At 35.9% G+C, this 25,595-nt stretch overlaps 1 protein-coding gene across 2 annotated transcripts in view; it reads right to left on the reverse strand.

The window, feature by feature from the left end:
• Positions 1–25,595, reverse strand: part of PIGK (phosphatidylinositol glycan anchor biosynthesis class K) — a 145,757-nt gene that overhangs the window by 22,520 nt on the left and 97,642 nt on the right. For both annotated transcript variants that reach the window (XM_007191754.2, XM_007191755.2), the window contains one exon: positions 12,401–12,485. In XM_007191754.2, coding sequence (XP_007191816.1) covers positions 12,401–12,485 — 85 coding nt within the window. The remainder of the gene's footprint in view (positions 1–12,400; positions 12,486–25,595) is intronic.

Here is a 25,595-nt window from a genome sequence, read left to right on the forward strand (position 1 = left end):
AAAGCACACTTATGCCCCTAATACTATGGTCTACACGTTGTTAAGACAAACTTAGAAAAATCTAGGAATACACCAGAAGCTATGTGATTCATTTTGATATAATGGAATACAGAAAATGAAGACATTGTTTATATCTGGCACATTTACAAAATTACAAATGAATTTTAAAAGACAAAAACCCAATTTAGAACTGCTATTATATCATGGTCTGTTAATGAAATAAAAATCCATTATAAAATATATGCAACAAGTCATTACTATTTATACAAAATATTTTAAGAGAAAAAGAAAAAAATTATAATATATTTTCTATAAACAACCAAAAACTCTTCTGAAAGCCTTCTGTCTTAGTAACTAAGATGATAAAGCTGTAATGCAAAGGGAGTAAGGTTAATTACTACCAAGATCTTAATATTCAAAGCAATACAAAGGGTCAAATGACTAATATTCATTAGGGATGTTAGCTTTCTAAATGTGATGAACTCTAAATTACTTTGACTTGTGAAAGAAATGTGTATTTGTCTAGTTGATTTAATTGCTGATTGTTTATTTTAGTTGTGTGTAGCTAATTCTCAAGTATTCAAGGTCCACTCATACAAATTAGAGATCATTCAGGCTCTTTGACACTCATTTTCTTACAACTTTGGACAAACCACTATCATCTATCAAGCTGCCTTCAGTGGTGAAGAGATAAAGAATTATACAGGCAAACAGGATATGAATTATAATTGATTATATTTTATCATCAGTTTTATGGAAGATGTTTTTGAAAATCATGTTATAAATGGTTGTTACATTATCAGGATAGTTCACAAAAGTCTATAAAAATCCTTAATGTTGATGAACTCTCTGAACTAAATATAGATCCTCAGATTAGGTGACCACATAGAAGAAACTTTTCTCTTGATTCAACTACAGGTACAATTTTAAATGAGTAAAGTTAATCTTAAGCACATTCTCCTACTACTTTTAACCCACATCCCCTCAGATCTCTACCTTGTCTCAAGCCCTCTCTTGGGAGCCAAGAACAACTGGGATGGAGAAGGAAATCAGGAATAGAATTGTAAAGAGGGTGACTCTCTTTAGGCCAGTTTCTAAATAAATGGATACTCATGTGCTGAATACTGAACGAACTCTGTTGACATTCAGTTCTTCCAAAATATGGTTTCAATTAAACATATCATGCATTACATCTGTTGACACCTCATTCATCAGATTTCCTGCGAACAAAGTTCCTTTATAAGAGCTTTACAATGTTGGTAAGAGGAACTATATATTGTTAAGAGGAAGGGCTTTGAAGTCAAACAGACCTATATCCAAATTCTGGCTTTGCCACTTACAAGATGGAAGATCTAAGGCAAGTTACTTAAACCATTTTGAACCCCAGTTTATCTATGTATAAAATGGGAACGATACCTTTTTCAATGGTAATAATTATTTTCTGATGATGATGATTATGATTAACTGTGAAATACGATGTTCTATATTCATTTGCAGGTGCCCCCAAAATATGGAAAGGAGTAGATGGATTTGAGATACCTTTAAGGGACAGATTAAACAGAAACTAAAAACTAATTATATATGAATATTGTGAGAGTAAGGAGAAGGGAAGAAGAGAGGGAAGGAGAGAAGGAGGGAGAGAAGAAGGGAGAGATGGAGGGAGGAGAGACAGGGAAAAAAAAAAGCCCAAGATTCTGAGCTAATATTACTGAAGATACAGTGGCATTAAGATATAAAACATAGGGCTTCCCTGGTGGCGCAGTGGTTGAGAGTCTGCCTGCCAATGCAGGGGACACGGGTTCAAGCCCTGGTCTGGGAAGATACCACGTGCCGTGGAGCAGCTGGGCCTGTGAGCCACAGTTATTGAGCCTGCGCATCTGGAGTCTGTGCTCCACAACAAGAGAGGCCGCGATAGTGAGAGGCCCGCGCACCGCGATGAAGAGTGGCCTCCACTTGCCACAATTAGAGAAAGCCCTCACACAGAAACGAAGACCCAACACAGCCATAAATAAATAAATACTTAAAACATAATAGAACATAATAGAAGAACCATTTAGGAAAGGGGTGAATTCTGTTTTAGACAATGTGTTGGAGATCCAGGTTGAGCTGTCTTATAGGCAATAAAATACTGTTCTGTAACTCAAAGGAGATGAAGATATTTGGGGGTTACTTACATGTAAGTAATATTTGAAAACCATCATGGTAGATTGAACAGTAGGAAGTGCCTGTCCATTAAGAATTTGTAAAAGACACAAAATCCTAGAGATAGGTCTAGGAAGATAAAAGCAAAAGATTTTCAAAGGAAGTGATCAGAGAGATCGAAGGAAAACCAGTATACAGTGATGGTCTAAGAGCAAAGTAAAAAGGTTTCAGAGAGCTAAATATCACAAATAAGTAAAAAATTAAGATGATGTGAAAATTAGGACATTTTAGTACATTTTGCAAGAACAGATACAGAGCATTTGCTGGAGTACAAACTAGAATAAAGTAGATTGAGAAAAAAAAATGGGAGTGAAGAAATGAAGAGAGTCAGTTTACTTTTTTTAATTGTGGTAAAATATACATAAAATTTACCATTTTAACCATTTTTAGGTGTACAGTTCAGTGGCTTTAAGTAAACTCACATTGTTGTGCAACCATCACCACCATCTATCTCCAGAACATTTTCGTTTTCCCAAACTAAAACTATACCCATTAAACAATAACTCCCCAGGTCCCTCCTCCCTCAGCTCCTGGAAATCACCGTTTTACTTCCTGTGTCTGTGAATTTGACTATTCCTGGTACCTCATATGAGTGGAATCATACAATATTTGTACTTTTGTGTCTAGTTTATTTCACTTAGTATAAAATCTTCAAGGTTCAGCATGTTTCAGAATTTCCTTCCTTTTTAAGGCTAAATAATATCTCATTGTACGTATATGCCACATTTTATTTATCCACTTATTTGTCAATGGACATTTGGGTTGTTTCTACCTTTTGGCTATTATGAACAATGCTGCTATAGACAATGGGTCACAAATATCTGTTCAAATCCCTGCTTTTAATTCTTTGGGCTGTGTACTCAGAAATGGAATCGGTAAAATGTTTTAATTTTTTGAGGAACCACCACACTTTTTTCCGTGGTGGCTATACCATTTTACATTTCCACTAGCAGTTCACAAGGGTTCCAATTTCTCCACGTCCTCTCCAGCACTTGTCATTTTCTGGTTTTTTGATAACAGTCATCCTAATGGGTATGAAGAAGTTATCTCATTGTGGTTCTGACTTGCATTTCCCTATTGACTGATGTCTATTCAAGTCCTTTGCTCATTTTTAAAATGGGTTGTTTGTTTCTCTATTGTTGAGCTCAGTTATAGCAGGATTGAGGAAGACTTTTTTAAGGACTAAAAACATCTAAGTCAGCAGTGGAGAAAAGGCAAGAGAGAAAGGAATAACTGATGGAACGACGTTCCTAATAGGGTAAGTAAGGTTATCTCCGACACAATTCACACACTTCTTCCTTTGAGATGAACAAAAAAGATAAAGACTCATGACGATACAAATAAGCTTGAAGGTATGCGGAAGGTATACTGAAGGTGTTTTCACCTAATTTCCTCAAGACTTAGGAGGCTAAGTCATAAGCTGAACATGAAAGGGGATGGAAGTGAGGCAGAGGCATAAAGACTATAGCAAATATTTGGAACATCTGCTATGGAAAATTGGTAAGGGACCTAATTAGATTTATTCAGCAGTATTTAACCCAGATGAATCTGTCAATGTCTTCACTGTTGCTACTGTTGTCATTGTCCTCATCATCATTATCATCATCATCATATTTCCAATGTATAATTTGCAAAAGAAAGATTAAGAGACTTGCCCAAGACCAGACAGTTATTAAATGGTGAAGCCTGGATTCAATCCCAGTCTACCCTATACATTATGCTGTGTCCTAAGAAATGCTAATAGAACATAACAGATTTAAACGTAAATCTTTCTGTCCTATTCTAATTCCTTCTTCTCTCCTGGAGGTGGAATTACTATTATTAGTTATAAACACAAACACACCGACAAACTACTTTCCCAAACGGCTGTACTAACTTACATTCCCATCAGCAGTTTATGAGCACGCTCATCTCACTGCCCCTTCACCGACATCAACTATTCGCATTTTTAAAATCTTTACAAACTTGGTGAAAACTCGTATCTGTTTGTTTTTATTCTGGAATACTTAATGACTAATGAGGCTCAAACTTTTCATTTCTAATATAGAAGTTTACTATATCAGAAACTATAATGATAAATTTATAGATGGACAGAATTTTTCAAACTTACATAAAGTTGATGAAATAGCAGTATTGAAATATTAATCACTACTTTTAAATAGCTTTACAGTTTCATTTATTCCTTGAAAAGCAACATTTTTGGAAGTGACTGTCATAAGTTATAATATGAAAGCTGAGATTAATTTATATAAATCTAAAATTATATCCCAGTTGATATTAAAGGAGCAGCACATGACCTTCAAATAGTTTAATTTTCATTACTTGCCTTATAATTTGAATGAAAATAAATAAGCAGTATGTTATTTTTCACTAGACTTCAGTTCTAAAGTCTACAATTAGAGAAAGCTCTATAAGAATTTAAAGCAATCTTCGTCAGTCCCTAGGCAGGGAGAGTAGTATGGATTCAGCCTTTTGATGAGTTTCCAGGTATTGATAATTCAATAGGCACATTTTTAAAAAGAAAGTGTCAGAAATATTCTACTTGATAGACATTTCAGTCAACCTTTAGTAAAGTTTAGCTATAATGAGGTAGGCATTACTAGAATAGAAAAACATAAAAATGCCAAAATAGCTAGAGTAAAATAAGATGAAGAACTATCACAAACGAGGACAGAAGAACTGAAAAATTGTCCAAATCCATGTCACAATGACAGAAGCTAGAATTGCAGCATCCAAGACAACATCTCAGAATGTAGAAAAGTGAGAAGAGGTTCTCAATTATACATATTTTTAAATATTACATTATAAGATTAAGAGACTGGACCATACAGATAAAAGTTTCTGTAGGCAAACCCTGCAAATAATTACCTGCAGTGGTACTCAACCTGAGGTAGTACTGCCCTCCATGGGAGGGGAGGAATTCAGAAAAGGTGAGTGCATTGTTTGGTATGGTATCACAATGAATGAGTGAGGAGTACTAATGGCAACCAGTGTTTGGAAGGACCAGGGATGCCAAAAATCCTGTGATGCACAGACCAGTCTTGTACAATGAAAGAATGGTCCCATTCAAATGCCAAGAGTACCCCAAAGCAAAACAATGGACATACCAGGAGCTATATGGACTGGTTGTACTAGAAAAAAAAAATTACCTCTAGGATTAAAAAGGAACAACAAAGCATAGATGAAACAAAATTTTGCAAGATAACCTTCCATATTATAAGCCAAGGCCTGATGGGACACACTCCAGTACTTCTTTCCAGTAAACTGAATCTTTAATGGATACATAGCTCTATAGTAATCTTTTGGGCAGCTTGTGTGAATGAAAGAGAATAGGTTACACTATATCATCACCATGTACCCTGCAGAGATGCATTAAAAAATATAGATTTTGCAATCTACTAAACTTATTAAAATATTAAAGGATTTGTAAGAATCCTTATAACTGAAACTGGGGGATCCAGGAAAAGCATGGAATATGGATAAGAACACAGTGGGGAAAAAGTGGATAATATATCTCTGTCAAGACAAAATATTCACTTGAGTATGCTGAAGTTTTTTAAAGCATACACCGGTTTGTGCCTTTGTTTACACCTAGCCTTTGCCTTAGTAAAGGGTCTTGAATTAATAAAGAAGATAAAATTGTTTCATGATGTTGATACCCAGAATGAATCTCTCACATATCTTAAATCCCAGGAAAGCATCTACTAAAAAATCTCTAATCAAGATGTTTAAATCATGCATATTTATGCTTGTTTAATATAGGAACAGGCTGAGATAGTAAGATAAGTTTAATTTCACAAATGAGGACAATAATCATCAGGACCAAGAACAGACAAAAGACTACAGTATAGTCACATATTTCAAATCTTAAGAGTAAATTTAAGCTATTTTTAAAAAGTGGTTTAATTTTAAAATTAACATGTCTGAAGCAAACGTAAAATTACTCATATGGGAAAATAATACACTTCTCTCCGTACCTGTCTCAGTAAGATAGTTCTGTACCTGCCTTCCCAGTAAACAGATTAAGAGAAAAAATAATCACCTTTATAGAAAAATTATCAACATAAGCATGTAAGGTTAACCGAATCATTCTTTTGCATGTATTTTTCTATTTCTTCGTAATATTCTACGTCCGAACTTGATGAATCCTTAAAAGGAATAGTTGTACTTTCATGTGAAGTGATGTTCCCTTCATCAGTAGCTGCAATTTACGCCTTCCCATGCAGTTTATGCTTTTGCTGTGTTGCTGCAAGACCACTAGGTTGCCTGAATTGTTAGTGTAATGAACCCTACGATCTGCACACCTCCTCCGAGATGTTTAATAAACGCTACCACTGTTGGCTATGAAAGGAATCTGAGTATCATAAACAGGTCTGCCACAAGCTCTTTGTGACCTTTAGAGAACTCTTAACTCTCTTTTCTTCTTAGTCAGCATGCCAGATCCCTAAAGTCAACAAACGTCTCCATATTTATCCAGTGTGTACTAAGTATCAGACACTGTACTTAATTCACTTTCCAATGAAAATACTAATAACACTCACCAACAAGTGGGAAGAATTCATATAACTTTAGCTTATGAGGACAAAATAGAGGAAAACGGGGGAAAGGGACAAGAGAGAAAAGTGAGAAAGTCAGAAGACAGAAGAGGATAGAGAATAGAGGAAATGGATAGAGAAGGAATGACAGCAAATGAGAAGCTGGCCTTTCTCATTACGTACTCTGTTCTCTTCCTCTAACATTACTAGAGCTATGCAACCATGTGAAGAGATGGTGTGTAAAATATTAACAGATGTGCTGTGCACATGGCCAACTCAGCGATTATCAGAAGAGGTAGATGCCAATCCAAAACTATACAATATAACAGTAAATCTCAGTGGAGGAACACCATGAATCTCTCAGTGCCATGAAGCCACGTCAACTACCCCCTACTACCTAAGCTGTGATTCCATCATCCCAGGAAGGAGTGGAAGAGGGAGAAAATACTAGGTGTAAGTGACTACATTTTCTACCATTAGGCAGAAAGAGGAGGAGGGATAAGAGGTTAGTTGATAAAAAAAAAAGTGCAGTTATAAGAAAATATGGAAAAACATGTATTTGCTCTACTGATTTGTGGCTTCTGAAAATCGTACGCACTATATATCAACTGTGCTGAGGGGCATTCACATCGTTTCCCATTTGTTGTGGCCACAAGTAATGCTGCTATAAATTATCATTGCACTGAGATTCTTATATGTTAGTACTTTTATTTATATATTAACACTATGGGTTATATTCTCACAAGTGGAACCATTGGGTTGAAGGGTATATATATTAAATGTGAGTAGATGTTGCAAGATGGCCTTTTAAAAAGGTAGGGATAATTCAGATATCTACCATCAAGGTATACAAGTATCTTTCTCCTAGCATCTCTGCCAGAAATGGGTGATTTTAATTTTTAAAATATCTTGATGGAAATATAATTCATATACTATAAAATTCACCCTTTTAAAGTGTACAGTTCAATGGTTTTAGTATATTCACAGAGCTACACAATGATCACCACCAAGTGTAGAACATTTTTATCACTCAAAAAAAAGAAACCCTATACCCATTTAGAAGTCATTCCTCATTCCCCCACCTCATCCTAGTCTTAGACAACCATTAATCTACTTTCTGTCTCTGTAGATTTGCCTATTCTGGATATTTCACATGAATTGAACCATACAATGTGTGGTCTTTTATGACAGACTTTAACTTAACACATTGTTTGTTTTCAAGGTTCACCCATGTTGTAGCATGTATCGGTACTTCATTCCCTTTATCACTGAATAATGGTCCACTGTATGGATGTACTATATTTTATTCATCCATTAGTTGATGGACACTTGTGTTGTTTCCAATTATTGGCTATTATGAATAATGTTGCGATGATCATTCATGTACAAGTTTCTATGTGGATGTATGTTTTTATATACTTAGGTTGGAATCAATGGGTCACATGGTAAATCTATGTTTAACCTTTTGAGGAACTGCCAAACTGTTTTCCAAAGTGTGATTTTAATTTCTGCCAATTTGAAGGGCATATAATAATTTTACTGAATTGGTAATGTGCACTTCCTTACTGAGTTTTAGGCTTTCTTTTCATTCATTGACCATTTAAGTTTGTTTTTTTCTGAACTGCTTTTCATCTCTTTGGGTTTTTTTTCTGAATTGCTTTTCATCTCTTTGTGTTTTTTTCTGAACTGTTTTTCATCTCTTTTTTTTTTCTGAGTTGTTTTTTATAAACTTCTAAGAATTCTGTGTATATTTTAGATATTAACCAATTTACTATTGTTTCTTTGTAAACGTTTTGTCTTGATTCTAACATTAGTCTTTTAACGTTGTGGTATCTTGTGTTATATAAAATATTGAATTTTTATGGTGCTGAACATATCTTCTGCATTTGTGTGTTCTTTAAGAAGTTCTTTCCTACTTCTAGATTAAAAATGCAGTTGCCTAAACTTTCTTCTAAATATTTTATTTATTTATTTTACTTTAAGTCTTTACACAAAATTTACTTTGTATTACATAGTATGAAATAGAAGTTTAACTGTTTTCCAACTGAAATACATATCATCTTAATCATATATCTAATGATCAAACAATATATTTTTTTCTCTGGATTCTCTGTTCTAGTGCTTTTCAAGCCACGGATCAGGACTATTTGTTGCTTTCGAAATCAATTTAGTATGTTTTATTTGCCATTTAAAAAATAGAAAAAGAAAATAGTGTGCATCATATGTAATAAGGGCAAATGTTTCATAATACTTTTATTTCTGATTTTTAACATACACATACAAACATACATCAAGGGTCATTATGTATGTAAAATGTATTTCGTATTGTCAATTATAATAAATAAAGTTTGAAATCCACCCTTTTATTGTGTTCCATTAATCCATTTGTCTATTCCTTTGTCCATACATAACTATATAATTCTAGTGGCTGTGTTTTCTCTCTTTTTATATACCTTCTTTGGCTATTACTGGATATTTGTTCTTCCACATGAACTATGTGGTCATTTTTTTTTTTCTAACATTAAAAAAAAACTTGCTTCTATTCTAATTAGAACTGCTAATTTGGGAGAAATGATACTTTTATGATATTAAGTTCCCTGCCCCATCAAATATTTGGTATAACTTTCTGCTTATGAAACACGGTATGTTTCCATGATTCTTACACTACAGGGCCTATGGTTTACTTGATAAATTTACTCCTAAGTATTTTATAGTTCCTTTCATTGTGAAAGAAAATTTTTCCCATCTTGGGACTTCCCTGGTGGTGCAGTGGTTAAGAATCTGCCTGCCAATGCAGGGGACACGGGTTCAAGCCCTGGTCCGGGAAGATCCCACATGCCGCAGAGCACCTAAGCCCCTGTGCAACAACTACTGAGCCTGCGCTCTACAGCCCGTGAGCCACAACTACTGAGTCTGCATGCCACAACTACTGAAGCCCACGTGCCTAGAGCCCGTGCTCCTCAACAACAGAAGCCACCGCAATGAGAAGCCAGCACACCGCAATGAAGAATAGCCCCCGCTCACCACAACTAGAGAAAGCCCGTGCACAGCAACAAAGACCCAATGTAGCCAAAAATAAATAAATAAATAAATAAATTTATTTTTTTAAAAAAAAGAACATTTTTCCCATTTCCATCCTGTGTAGTTATTGCATATATAGAGAAGCTACCAGTTTTATTCATCTTATATCTGGCTATCTCACCAGATTCTCTTCTTAGTTCTACTGTTTGTAACTTGAGTGTCTTGGGTTTCCTAGATGTGCAATCATGTTGCTAGGACCCCTAAAAAAAGGTATATAATTTGGCAATATGAAATGATAATACTGAAATCTTGCCTACCTCCTCATTGTAAAATGCAGTTTAAGTAACATACACAAGAAATTAATTACTCAAATGACTGAGACACATTCCTCTCTCTCTGTTATTTCTCAAGTTGCTCCTCATGTTACAGCCCCTGTCCCTGCTCCTTCTCTCCTTCAGCTCCTAAACTGTGCCACCAGTGAGAGGCCCCGGCTTCTGATGGCTGGGTAGTAGGGAAAAGAGATAATCTGGCTCTCACTATACCATTAAATATATATATCCATCCATTCAGATATATACATACATGGCACAAGGCTAGATGCTGAAAAGAATATCAAGAAATCAAGGACATCCAGAAAGACAATCAAATATAAGATATTTATAAGACATGTGAATAAATAACATTATTTCAAATAAAAATGACACATGCTCCAAAACAGGCATAGGTAAAACATGATACAAGATTAGAAGAAAAAATAGTTACTTATAGTATAAAAACATACTATTATTATAGGTGGAGCTTAGATATATACTACAGTAATGCTATAATTTAAATATATTACATATTTAAAAGTTTTGTGGGATTGGCTGAACCTAATTATTACATGTATTATTACTATTCTCTTCGGGGAAAAACCACTTTCAAATAATCCACTTATAAGTAAACTTCTAGCAACATAACTCATATGTTTCTTAAACATCACTTGGACAGACAATGGTAACAGTTCCAAAGTTGTAGTACTGTCAATAAAGGGACATAACAAGAGGAACAGATTATAAGAGTCTGGTTTAACAATGATCTTTCCTGATTACCTCCTGAGAACAAAATTAATTTTATTCAATAAAAAGAAAAAGAAAATAAATTCCTATCATGTATCTTAAAATTAAAATTTTATAAATTCAGTTACTACAAAAATTTCATTATAATGTTTAATAATTCAGTGTTAAAATTAATATAGCTTCTTATAATGCCAAGAATATCATCATAAAAATTTTCACCAGGGTCAAAGTTTTTCATCTTTGAATTTATACAGTATATAATAGCAAAATGCAGCTCTTACATAAACCATAGTTTATTGGTTCATTCAAGCTGTAAAAATATGACTGACATTTCATCTGGTCAACCATCTTAAAGGTTAACTTTTGTTTCCTATTTCAGATTTTATTCTAGGTGAACTGTTCTGGGCAGATTCTATTTATCTATTCTGAACAAACCACAAACTGTTTCATTGCTCACTCTGACTGTTAAGAACATACTGACTTGCTGCCTGCTCTGCTGTTTAATTCATTCATGCTGAGAGTCAGGCATGAAGACAGAATTTTAAATGTGACATTTGCAGGCTGTTAGGTCATTTAAGCTCGGACAACACCAGGGAATTCCTGACATATAACTGGACCTGATTACCAACCACAGATAGGCTACCAAAAGGGGCAAATTTCTGACCATTTTTGGTAATTTCTCATAGAATTTTAATATTCAATTTTAATGTCAATGAAAAGATCTATATAGCCAACATTTTAAAGTAAAAGCCTGTTTCTTTTAATAAACTCAACCTGGAACTTCTAATCAATCCATATCTGCTAAATAAAAATTCTTTTGATTGGCAAAGACATAAGGAAAAACTCATAATAATAATTAACATTCATGAAAATTCTGACATTTAAGGGCTTTTAATATTTCCCATAATCTACAGCCTCCGAAAAATCTGGTAAGTCTAAAGGCCGTAACTCTCACCAACAGATCACTTTTAAAATTCTTCGGATTCTAGTCCAGCAGGGCAGACTTTATATGCTGTCAAAATTACAGTACCAAATCTAAGTTTAAAAACTTACCACACTGCCTTCTTTAAGATTACAGTTATGTAAAAGGGATGATAGAGTCATTAAAATTGGAAATGAAAAAATTACCCACATGACATTTAGAATTATACTTTACAAGAGTTGATAATGGGGTGGGGCAGAGGAAGTAGGGAGAGACTGCTTTTTCATTTTAGCTACTCAAAAAAATTACACCAAATGATATTTTTTCAACTTTTTCTTTGTCACTAACAAGTACCATATACAATGGTGCAAATGAGCATTCTCTGAAATTAACGCTTGTTGTTAAGTAATGCGCAAAAGATAATTCTGATTCTATCCTGTATTTTATATAAGCAAGAATTCTACTGTTATACAGCAAGTAGCCTTTTAATATTGTGCTTTGAATGAGATTTCCAACTGTAATAGGTGGAGTCTAAATAGGGCTAGACGGCCTGGAATGCCTTTCAGCTATAGCACATTGATTCTGAAAAACCTAACAAAAGCAATTACTTTTCAGAGATTAAAATTATTGTTTCTTTCAAAAGAACAAAATGGAAGGCAAACCTGGTGTATTATCTGAGCTACAGGAAGTTGTTCAGCATATTTCAGAGGTTCCATTAGTTCCTCATCCATCAGGTCTTTCTTATAGCTGGAAAAAAATTAAGAAACACAAAGCCAAGGTAAATATTATTTTTAAATATGCCAAATGTTTAAATATGCCAAATATGAAATATATTAAAAATATATATCTAATATGAGATTCTGAAATAAGCAGTATTTGTCAATAATCTATGAAAAAACACCTAATGACAATTTTTAAATGACATAACCATGAATACATTCAGATTGCATTTAATTACTATTTAGTAAGAGTAGCTAACATCACCTAATAGTCTCAGATCCTGTTTTTCACTCTGAGACTTAAAAATGTTTAAGAACTCCATGTTCACTGCATATGCTTTTTATCATAGTATTTAAATAAAGGTCTTCAAAATCTGGCTCCAACCATTCAAGCCTCATCTCCAGCAACTCCTTCTCTACGTCCAAGTCAATAGTTTCAGCCATTCTAACTAGTGGTCACCTGCCCGTGGGCTTGGCATCTCCATGATTCTGAGTTTCTCCACTGTGTTTCCTGTTTGGACCAACCACAACTCCTTCTTTGTTTACTCTTCCTTCAAATATAATAATTTATTTAGACGCATCTAGGTACATTTTTCACCTCCCTGAAGACAAAAATTATGTCTTATTCTTCTTTGTATATCCAATGTTTACCATATAATAAAGACTCAATAAATGTTTGCTGAATGAATGTATGAATAAAACAAAAGACAGCAATAACTCTCTGAGAGGTTATTCTACATGGAAAATATTTTCTTTAATATCTATATTTACAACGAGATGCAGAGTTGATACAACACATACCTAACAGGGTATAAAACAGTAAAGTGCAGAGTAGGAATAAAAAATAAAATCTCCCCAAATGAAGAGAATTAGAAAAAATATTCTGAAAAAAGTATTGACCCTTTTCAAAATAGCAAATAAACATTAGATTCATTAGATTACAAAACAATAACACCGAAACACATTTAAACTTTCACTTACCTTTTATTCCTGTAAACTATACATCACCTTATCAACTTAAAATCAAATTTAAAAATTGAAACATTGAATTATCTTGAAAAATAATAAAACAAGACTAGTATATAAGTCTCCAGGGCTGTAGTTAAGAAATCTGATGATGAGAAATCTGGAATCTCTCCCAGTAAAAAGGCAGATATACATATAAGGACAAAATTTTGTATATAAGAGTTTAAGAAACCTCTTAGCTAGGTAAAAGTTTGTGCATACTTTGCAGATTAGCATAAAAATAATTAATTTGGGGGAACTTTGAAGACTCTCACTAATGATGAAAAAAACTGTCTTAAAACATTGTTTTATAGAGAGAGAAAGCAGAACAGTGGTTTCCAGGGGCAAAGGAGGGGAGAAAGGGGAATTACTGTTTAATGGGTAGAATTTCAGTACTAAAAGGTGATAAAAATTCTGGAGATGGTTGGTGGTGATGGTTATAGGATAATGTTAACATACTTAATGACACTGAACTGTATACTTTAAAATGGTTTAAATGGTCAATTTTATGTTTTGTACATGCTGTGGGCTGAACTGTGTCCCCTCAAAATTCATACGTTGAAGCCCTAACATTGAGTACCTCAGAATGTGACTGTAATTGGAGACAGGATCTTTAAAAAGATGATTAAGGTTAAATGAGGTCATTAGGGTAGGTCCTAACCCAATATGACAGTGTCCTTACAAGAAACTAGGATGCAGAGAAAGACAAAGTAAAGAGCATGTGAAGACACCAGGAGAAGATTTGACCATCTATAAGTCAACAAGAGAGGCATTATAAGAAAACAATCCTGCCAGCACCTTGATCTTGGACTTCTAGATTCCATAATTGTGAGGAAATAAATTTCTGTTGCTTAAGCCACTCAGTCTGTGGTACTTTGTTATGGCAGCCCTGGCAAACTAATACAGTATATATTACCACAATTAAAAATAAAATAAATATTCATTGACCAAAAAACCCACAATATTTTTAAATATTTCACAATGTACATTTAAAAAGTCTCTCTACATTTTTAGGTATATAAAACATATACCAAGCAACAAAAGGAAAACAGATATATTGAATATTATCAAAATTTAAAATTTTTGTCCTTCAAAGGACACTACCAAGAAAGTGAAAAAACCCAAAAAATGGGAGAAAATTTTTGTAAATCATATATTTGAAAAGATTTGTATCAAAAATATATTACAGGGACCTAATGAACCTTAAAAGTTTTTGCACAGGAAAGGAAACCATAAACAAGACGAAAAGAGAACCCTCAGAATGGGAGAAAATATTTGCAAATGAAGCAACTGACAAAGGATTAATCTCCAAAATTTTCAAGCAGCTGATGCAGCTCAATATCAAAAAAACAAACAACCCAATCCAAAAATGGGCAGAAGACCTAAATACATATTTCTGCAAAGAAGATATACAGATTGCCAACAAACACATGAAAGAACGTTCAACATCATTAATTATTAGAGAAATGCAAATCAAAACTACAATGAGATTTCATCTCACACTGGTCAGAATGGCCATCATCAAAAAATCCATGAACAATAAATGCTGGAGAGGGTGTGGAGAAAAGGGAACCCTCTTGCACTGTTGGTGGGAATGTAAATTGATACAGCCACTATGGAGAACAGTATGAAGGTTCCTTAAAAAGCTAAAAATAGAACTACCATACGACCCAGCAATCCTACTACTGGGCATATACCCTGAGAAAACCATAATTCAAAAACAGTCACGTACCACAACGTTCACTGCAGCTCTATTTACAATAGCCAGGACATGGAAGCTACTTAACTGTCCATCGACAGATGAATGGATAAAGAAGATGTGGCACAAATATACAATGGAATATTACTCAGCCATAAAGAGAAATGAAATTGAGTTATTTGCAGTGAGGTGGATGGACCTAGAGTCTGTCATACAGAGTGAAGTAAGTCAGAAAGAGAAAAACAAATACCGTATGCTAACACATATATACGGAATCTAAAAAAAAAAAAAAAAAAAAGGTTCTGAAGAACCTAGGGGCAGGACAGGAATAAAGACGCAGACGTAGTGAGTGGACTTGAGGACACAGGGAGGGTGAAGGGTAAGCTGGGACAAAGTGAGAGAGTGGCATGGACATATATAACACAACAAAAGGTAAAATAGCTAGCTAGTGGGAAGCAGCCACATAGCACAGGGAGATCAGCTCAGTGCTTTGTGACCACCTAGAGGGGTGGGATAGGGAGGGTAAGAGGGAGACGCAAGAGGGAGGAGATATGGGGATATATGTATATGTATAGCTGATTGACTTTGTTATAAAGCAGAAACTAACACACCGTTGTAAAGCAATTATACTCCAATAAAGATGTTAAAATATATACACGTATATATTACAACTCAATAATAAAAAGAGGAATAATTCAATTAAAAAATCTTCCTTCCTCATCAAGGATATTTCTAAGTGAAACTGGCATATTTGAGGTTATTTATTTTTTACTGTGTGTCTGTGAGGGGAAATAATACAATGACTAATCAGTACAGTTTGGTGCTGCCTTAATTAAGGAACCAGAAGTTTCCATAAATATCTGCTAAAAAAAAATGAGTTCAGGTTAAATCACTGAAGTAATTCTAAGAGTAAATAGAAATATGAAAAACTCTTCTAAAAATATAAAGTAATGACGTATACAATGGAATTCATTTTACTGACAAAATGTCTCTCAATCAATATAAAAGATACAAAAATATTAGAAATCTAGCAATTTGTTCTGACGTTTCTAAAATGCCAAGTAGTTGTTACAAAAAATTTCAAACTCATTCATTTTCCTTATTTTATTTTGTTTTATTTTTTCTGAACCACCTGAAAGTAAGTTGCAGATATCATGACAGTTCACATCTAAACACTTCAGTATGCATCAACCAAGAATTGGTTTGAAATTTTTCTTTTCTTTTTCTGGTCACGCCGCACAGCTTGAGGGATCTTAGTTCCCCAAAAAGGGACCAGACCCGGCCCCAGCAGTGAAAGTGCTGAGTCCTAACCACTGGACCGCTAGGGAATTCCTTTGAAAATTTTCTTAACAACTGCCAAGACTTTTTTTTCTTTTTTAAACATCTTTATTGGAGTATAATTGCTTTACAATGGTGTGTTAGTTTCTGCTTTATAACAAAGTGAATCAGCTATATGTATACATATATCCCCATATCTCTTCCCTCTTGCGTCTCCCTCCCTCCCACCCTCCCTATCCCACTCCTCTAGGTGGTTACAAAGCACCGAGCTGCTCTCCCTGTGCTATGCGGCTGCTTCCCACTAGCTATCGGTTTTACATTTGGTAGTGTATATATATCCATGCCACTCTCTCACTTTGTCTCAGCTTACCCTTCTCACTCCGTGTCTTCAAGTCCATTCTCTAGTAGGTCTGCGTCTTTATTCCCATCCTGCCCCTAGGTTCTTCATGTTTTTGTTTGTTTGTTTTAGATTCCATATATATGTGTTAGTATACAGGATTTGTTTTTCTCTTTCTGACTTACTTCACTCCGTGTAACAGACTCTAGGTCCATCCGCCTCACTACACATAACTCAATTGCGTTTCTTTTTATGGCTGAGTAATATTCCATTGTATATATGTGCCACATCTTCTTTATCCATTCGTCTGTTGATGGACACTTAGGTTGCTTCCAGGTCCTGGCTATTATAAATAGAGCTGCAATGAACATTGTGGTACATGACTCTTTTTGAATTATGGTTTTCTCAGGGTATATGCCCAGTAGTGGGATTGCTGGGTCATATGGTAGTTCTATTTGTAGTTTTTTAAGGAACCTCCATACTGTTCTCCATAGTGGCTGTATCAATTTACATTCCCACCAACAGTGCAAGAGGGTTCCCTTTTCTCCACACCCTCTCCAGCATTTATTGTTTGTAGATTTTTTGATGATGGCCATTCTGACTGGTGTGAGGTGCTACCTCATTGTAGTTTTGATTTGAATTTCTCTAATGATTAGTGATGTTGAACATCCTTTCATGTGTTTGTTGGCTATCTGTATATCTTCTTTGGAGAAATGTGTATTTAGGTCTTCTACCCATTTTTGGATTGGGTTGTTTGTTTTTTTGATATTGAGCTGCATGAGCTGCTTGAAAATTTTGGAGATTAATCCCTTGTCAGTTGCTTCATTTGGAAATATTTTCTCCCATTCTGAGGGTTCTCTATTCGTCTTGTGTATGGTTTCCTTTGCTGTGCAAAAGCTTTTAAGTTTCATTAGGTCTCATTTGTTTATTTTTGTTTTTATTTCCAGTTCTCTAGGAGGTGGGTCAAAAAGGATCTTGCTGCAATTTATGTCACAGAGTGTTCTGCCTATGTTTTCCTCTAAGAGTTTTATAGTGTCTGGCCTCACATTTAGGACTTTAATCCATTTTGAGTTTACTTTTGTGTATGGTGTTAGGGAGTGTTCTACCTTCATTCTTTTATATGTAGCTGTCCAGTTTTCCCGGCACCACTTATTGAAGAGGCTGTCTTTTCTCCATTGTATATTCTTGCCTCCATTATCAAAGATAAGGTGACCATATGTGCATGGGTTTATCTCTGGGCTTTCTATCTTGTTCTATTGATCTATAGTTCTGTTTTTGTGCCATTACCATATTTAACTTATTGCTGTAACTTTGTTTTATAGTCTGAAGTCAGGGGCCCTGATTCCTCCAGCTCCGTTTTTCTTTCTCCCTTTTTTGAGTCTTCTCCCTTTTTTGCTTGATGAGTCTGGCTAGTGGTTTATCAATTTTGTGTATCTTCTCCAAGAACCAGCTTTTAGTTTTATTGATCTTTGCTACTGTTTCCTTCATTTCTTTTTCATTTATTTCTGATCTGATCTTTATGATTTCTTTCCTTCTGCTAACTTTGGGGTTTTTTGTTCTTCTTTCCTAATTGCTTTAGGTGTAAGGTTAGGTTGTTTATTTGAGATGTTTCTTGTTTCTTGAGGTAGGACTGTATTGCTATAAACTTCCCTGTTAGAACTGCTTTTGCTGCATGCCATAGGTTTTGGGTCATCGTGTTTTCATTGTCATTTGTATTTAGGTATTTTTTAATTTCCTCTTTGATTTCTTCAGTGATCCCTTGGTTATTAAGTAGTGTATTGTTTAGCCTCCATGTATTTGTATTTTTTACAGATTTTTTTCCTGTAATTGATATCTAGTCTCATAGCATTGTGGTTGGAAAAGATACTTGATACGATTTCAATTGTCTTAAATTTACCAGGGCTTGATTTGTGACCCAAGATATGATTTATCCTGGAGAATGTTCCATGAGCACTTCAGAAGAAAGTGTATTCTGTTGTTTTTGGATGGAATGTCCTAAAAATATCAATTAAGTCCATCTTGTTTAATGTATCATTTAAAGCTTGTGTTTCCTTATTTATTTTCATTTTGGATGATCTGTCCATTGGTGAACGTGGAGTGTTAAAGTCCCCTACTATGACTGTGTTCCTGTCGATTTCCCCTCTTATGGCTGTTAGCATTTGCCTTATGTATTGAGGTGCTCCTATGTTGGGTGCATAAATATTTACAGTTGTTAAATCTTCTTGGATTGATCCCTTGATCATTATGTTGTGTCCTTCTTTGTGTCTTGTAACAGTCTTTATTTTAAAGTCTATTCTGTCTGATATGAGAATAGCTACTCCAGCTTTCTTTTGATTTCCATCTGCATGGACAATCTTTTTCCATCCCCTCACTTTCAGTCTCCATGTGTCCCTAGGTCTGAAGTGGGTCTCTTGTAGACAGCATATATACAGGTCTTGTATTTGTATCCATTCAGCCAGTCTATGTCTTTTGGTTGGAGCATTTAATCCATTTACATTTAAGGTAATTATCGATATGTGTGTTCCTATTACCATTTTCTTAATTGTTTGGGGTTTGTTATTGTAGGTCTTTTCCTTCTCTTGTGTTTCCTGCCTAGAGAAGTTCCCTTAGCATTTGTTGTAAAGCTGGTTTGATGGTGAATTCTCTTGGCTTTTGCTTGTCTGTAAAGGTTTTTATTTCTCCATCGAATCTGAATGAGATCCTTGCTGGGTAGAGTAATCTTGGTTGTAGGTTCTGCCCTTTCACCACTTTAAATATGTCCTGCCACTCCCTTCTGGCTTGCAGAGTTTCTGCTGAAAGATCAGCTGTTAACCTTATGGGGATTCCCTTGTATGTTATTTGTTGCTTTTCCCTTGGTGCTTTTAATATTTTTTCTTTGTATTTAATTTTTGAGAGTTTGATTAATATGTGTCTTTGTGTGTTTCCTCTTGGATTTATCCTGTATGGGACTCTGTGCTTCACAGACTTGGTTAACTATTTCCTTTCCCATATTAGGGAAGTTTTCAACTATAATCTCTTCAAATATTTTCTCAGTCCCTTTCTTTTTCTCTTCTTCTTCTGGGACCCCCTATAATTCAAATGTTGGTGCATTTATGTTGTCCCAGAGGTCTCTGAGGCTGTCCTCAATTCTTTTCATTCTTTTTTCTTTATTCTGCAGTAGTTATTTTCACTATTTTATCTTCCAGGTCACTTATCCATTCTCTGCCTCAGTTATTCTGCTATTGATTCCTTCTAGAGAATTTTAAATTTCATTTATTGTGCTGTTCATCATTGTTTGTTGGCTCTTTACTTCTTCTAGGTTCTTTTAAACTTTTCTTGTATTTTCTCCATTCTATTTCCAAGATTTTGGATCATCCTTACTATCATTACTCTGAATTCTTTTTCAGGTAGACTGCCTACTTCCTCTTCATTTGTTTGGTCTGGTGGGTTTTTACCTTGCTCCTTCATCTGCTGTACATTTCTCTGTCTTCTCATTTTGTTTAACTTACTGTGTTTGGGGTCTCCTTTTCACAGGCTGCAGGTTAGTAGTTCCTGTGGCTTTTGGTATCTGCCCCCAGAGGCTACGGTTGGTTCAGTGGGTTGTGTAGGCTCCCTGGTAGAGGGGACTGGTGCCTGTGTTCTGGAGGATGAGGCTGGATCTTGTCTTTCTGGTGGGTAGGTCCATGTCTGGTGGTCTGTTTTGGTGTGTCTGTGACCTGATTATGATTTCAGGCAGCCTCTCTGCTAATGGGTGTGGTCATGTTCCTGTCTTGCTAGTTGTCTGGCACAGGATGTCCAGCACTGTAGCTTGCTGGTCATTGAGTGGAGCTGGGTCTTTGTATTGAGATGGAGATCTCTGGGAGAGCTTTCGCTGTTTAATATTACGTGGAGCCAGGAGGTCTCTGGTAGACCAATGTCCTGAACTTGGTTCTCCCACCTCAGAGGCACAGGCCTGACACCTGGCCGGAGCACCAAGACCCTGTCAGCCACACGGCTCAGAAGAAAAGGGAAGGGAAAGGGAAAGGGAAAGGGAAAGGGAAGGGAAGGGAAGGGAAGGGAAAGGGAAAGGGAAAGGGAAAGGGAAAGGGAAGGGAAGGGAAGGGAAGGGAAGGGAAGGGAAGGGAAGGGAAGGCAAGACAAGGCAAGGCAAGGAAAGGCAAGGCAAGGAAAGGCAAGGGAAGGAGGAAGGAAGGAAGGAAGGAAGAAAATGTTATTAAAATGAAAAATAATTATTAAAAATAAAAAAATTTAAAAATTAATTAAAAAAAGAAAAAAAAAGAAAGAAAGAAGAGAGCAATCAAACAAAAAAAGAAATCCACCAATGATAACAAGTGCTAAAAACTATACTAAAAAAAAAAGACAGACAGAACCCTAGGACAAATTGTAAAAGCAAAGTTATACAGACAAAATCACACAAAGAAGCATACACATACACACTGACAAAAAGAGAAAAAGGAAAAACATATATATATATCATTGCTCCCAAAGTCCACCGCCTCAATTTTGGATGATTTGCTGTCTATTCAGGTATTCCACAGATGCAGGGTACATCAAGTTGACTGTGGAGATTTAATCCGCTCCTCCTGAGGCTGCTGGGAGAGATTTCCCTTTCTCTTCTTTGTTCGCACAGCTCCCGGGGTTCAGCTTTGGATTTGACCTCGCCTCTGTGTGTAGGTTGCCTGAGAGGGTCTGTTCTTCGCTCAGACGGGACGGGGTTAAAGTAGCAGCTAATTCGGGGGCTCTGGCTCACTCACGCCGGGCGCAGGGAGGGGTACGAATGCAGGGCGAGACTGCGGCAGCAGAGGCCAGCATGACGTTGCACCAGCCTGAGGCGCGCCCTGTGTTCTCCCGGGGAAGTTGTCCCTGGATCACGGGACCCTGGCAGTGGCAGGCTGCACAGGCTCCCGGGAAGGGAGGTGTGGAGAGTGACCTGTGCTTGCACACAGGCTTCTTAATGGCTGCAGCAGCAGCCTTAGTGTCTCATGCCCATCTCTGGGGTGCGCGCTGATAGCCACGGCTCACACCCGTCTCTGGAGCTTGTTTAGGCGGTGCTCTGAATCTCCTCTCCTCGCGCACGCTGAAACAATGGTCTCTTGCCTCTTAGGCAGTTCCAGACTTTTTCCAGGACTCCCTCCTGGCTAGCTGTGGTGCACTAGCCCCCTTCAGGCTGTGCTCACGCCGCCAACCCCAGTCCTCTCCCTGGGATCCAACCTCCGAAGCCCGAGCCTCAGCTCCCAGCCCCCGCCCCGGCATGTGAGCAGACAAGCCTCTCAGGCTGGTGAGTGCTGGTTGGCACCGATCCTCTGTGCGGGAATCTCTCCGCTTTGCCCTCCGCACCCCTGTGGCTGCGCTCTCCTCCGTGGCTCCGAAGCTTCCCCCCCTCTGACACCCGCAGTCTCCGCCTGCGAAGGGGCTTCTAGTGTGTGGAAACCTTTCCTCCTTCACAGCTCCCTCCCACTTGTAAAGGTCCTGTCCCTATTCTTTTGTCTCTGTTTTTTCTTTTGCCCTACCCAGGTATGTGGGGAGTTTCTTGTCTTTTGGGAGGCCTGAGGTCTTCTTCCAGTGTTCAGTAGGTGTTCTGTAGGAGTTGTTCCACATGTAGATGTATTTCTGATGTGTTTGTGGGGAGGAAGGCGATCCCCACGTCTCACTCCTCCACCATCTTGAAGGTCTACCTCTGCAGGACTTTTTAAAAAAATTCACTCAAAGTGTAATTCACAAATAATCTTGGGTATCACTAGGGACTTTGGAGTTTTTTACTTATTCAATGTCCCACAACAAATTAAATTACTCATTTTGAATTTCTTGAAAATGTCCATCATTTTCTTGCCATGTTTCTAAAAGGTATGATGTCAAACTGATTTTCTTTCCACTTTAATTATTTTCATATTTAATTTATTTTAACAATAACACTATTTTTTGGCTTGGAGGCTCTGATGGTCTTTTCTTTTCCTTTTATTTTAAGGTCTAATACTAGGATATAGGATATAGCTAAGAGTCAATTGTTCTAGATCAATCAGTTCCCCCAGGCATATAGAAGCCCTTTCAATATGGAAATTCACGTCTCCTTTTATTTTAGAAAAGTTTGTTTTATTATAATTTTAAGTATTATTTCTGTTCATTTTCCATTTGTTTTTCTAGTTCAAGTTCTTGAACTAAATATATTGGATTTTCTCTATCACTTTTCTCTCTGATCTTTTTATCTGTCTTATTTCAATTTCACTTTCTTGACCTTTTCATTTCTATTCTTTATGTCTCTTACGGAACTTCTGGTAATATCTATCTTTCCTTGGGTACCTTGTAATTTAGTTTTCATTTCTGAAATGATTTTTCACTTTCTTTGTTGATTTCCTTTCCAGAGTTCAGTCAGCTCCTATTTCATACATCTTCCTGTTCATTGTCCATTTCAATTTTGAGTTTTGGAGTGTCCTTTCATAATGCAATTGCTTGGTTAATACAGGTTATTAACAGGTTAATACAGGTTATTCATGTTCGAGTATTGTGTCTTAGTTTTTCTTTTTTTGTGGCTTTTCTTTTCTTTCTTTTTATTTTTCCTTTCATTCTATGTGTGTGTAAGTGTGCTGAGAAGATTTGGTTTTAATTTTCTGTTTTCTTATAGTAACTCTGTATGGATGCTGGCTTCTTTTTCTGTTGAAGATTATTTGCACTGGTTTTTTTCAGAATCAGCAATAGTAAGCTATCTTGTGAAGAGGGGAAGATCAGAGATAAGTTGGCTTATTAGGTTTCTCTCAGTTCAATAGCACCCTCCTCTGTGGCTACAATGAAGTGTAGATTCTTTAATAAATGGTACTTTTTGTGGCAGTGGTGGGAACAGAATTTGTCTTTTTTTTGTTTTTCCATTTTTCTTATTTCCCTTGGTCCTTTATCTTCAGCTGCTTCTTTCTTTCCCTTCACTACCAAGCATCCAAGGGACACGCCCTCCCTCCTTGCAAGGTATCTTCCATTCCCTCAGAATTAATTTCCCAAGACTGTCACCTAAGTCACCCACACTTTCGAAGCCCCATCTCTTCTATCTTCAGTAGCTATGGCTCTGATCAAGTAGTCCATGTTTACAGCATAATTCAGAAACTGAGAAAACTACCAATGTTAATTTCCATTTATATATGTCTGCCATCCTAAGGGAATCTGAATTTTTCTCCTGCAAAATCGTAAAGTTCTCTTTCTTAAAGCCACCCATTATTCCTTTCATTTAACATTTTGAATTCTTCCTAAAAGGATGTACTTTTTCTATTATCTCTTTCCAAGATCCTTCACTAAGACACACTACTTAAATAATTTAACAAGAGAGTAGTTTCTGCATGCAAAAGGCTGTATATTCCTTTTCTTACTTTACTGTTTCTTTTTTTAAAAACTGTGCTCTTGAAGAAAACAGTAATAAATGGAATGGAATTTGCTTATACTATGGAAGGATTCTGGATCCAATACAGTGATGCTACCATCTTAAATCAAAATGCAAATCCTCTGCATAAGTAAATAAAATACTGTTGGCAAAATTCTGAAACCTGTGAAGTTAGTCTTTACAAACGCTCATTTCTTTTGTGTTCTTTTTACTCTTTCATACATGCTCAGTGCCCTCAAAAATCTTCCTCCTCTGTGCTGTCCAAGCAGTCCTACCATAATACTGTAAAATTATTTATGGTACCCATATAGAAGGTCATCTCTGATTCAGAAACAGATGAAGTTTTTATTCCATATTGCCATATTGAGATTAGATTATTCACGTATAAAATGACCTAGCTTACTGTGGGCAGAAGACCAAAGCATCTTTTCAAACACTAGAAATATACCCAACAAAAAGAACAGGAAGACAGACACATTGTGCTATGCCAACTACAAACTAAAAATTAAGAACATCAACAAATAATTCAAGACACATGATGTAGGGTAATCCAAAGTCATTAGGAAGGAATTCTCTAAACATATCAAAAATAGGAAGAGAGCCAAAGTTAGTGTTACTTCTTGAACTTGATAGCTTAAAAGAATTATTTGAAACTAAAAGTATATAAAGAAACCAGTTAATTTAATATAATCTTGTTGGGGAAAACAAGGATAGAAAAATTTCCACTCCTAAACTGCATTAAAAAAAATGCCCAAACATTCATCTAGTTGACAACACATATTGTAATGCAAGATATAGTTGACAAACCTGCAACCCTATGACATTCCTGAAAGTTTAAAGACACTCTAAGGGAAAAAAACAACTCAAATTTATTGGTCAATAGAGACATACACAAAATGCTATTACAACTCCAAAAATGTCCCAAGCATCACCAAAGATTATTTTTGTGAAGAGATAGGTTATATAGAAATGAGACAACAATCTAATGCATCATCTTCCTTGAAATGAGATTCCCCTCCCAAACTCATAGCATCACCATTCTTCTAATTGTCAAACTAAAAATTTGTAAGCAAAGATATTAAAACATAACCTTGGCTATTATCTACTTTGAAGAAGCACAAGGAAGATGATGAGCTGGGGAAATTAGACATAATTTGAGATAGAGAACAGAAAGTTAACTCCCAAGAGAATAAATGTTACATTAACTTATGGCCCAACTGTTGAAATACATCTTATTTACCATCAGCTTGCAGTGAGGTATAAAGATGCACACACCAGTAAAAAAAAGAATATCTCTCAAGCAATTCAGTAAAGTGAATATAATAAAATCCCAGAAAACCAAGCTCTAGTTCTCATTGAAGGATCTCTTGTCTGGTAGAAGTTGTAGGCAGGCTTTCCGAAAGTTCCCAAACCAGCAAATGTGTATATATAAGGAATTATCTTTGTAGAGTCAGACAATTCTAAGATAACAGTGGGTAGT

Source organism: Balaenoptera acutorostrata, chromosome 1, assembly GCF_949987535.1.
Source record: "Balaenoptera acutorostrata chromosome 1, mBalAcu1.1, whole genome shotgun sequence".
NCBI classification, from domain to species: Eukaryota; Metazoa; Chordata; class Mammalia; order Artiodactyla; family Balaenopteridae; genus Balaenoptera; species Balaenoptera acutorostrata.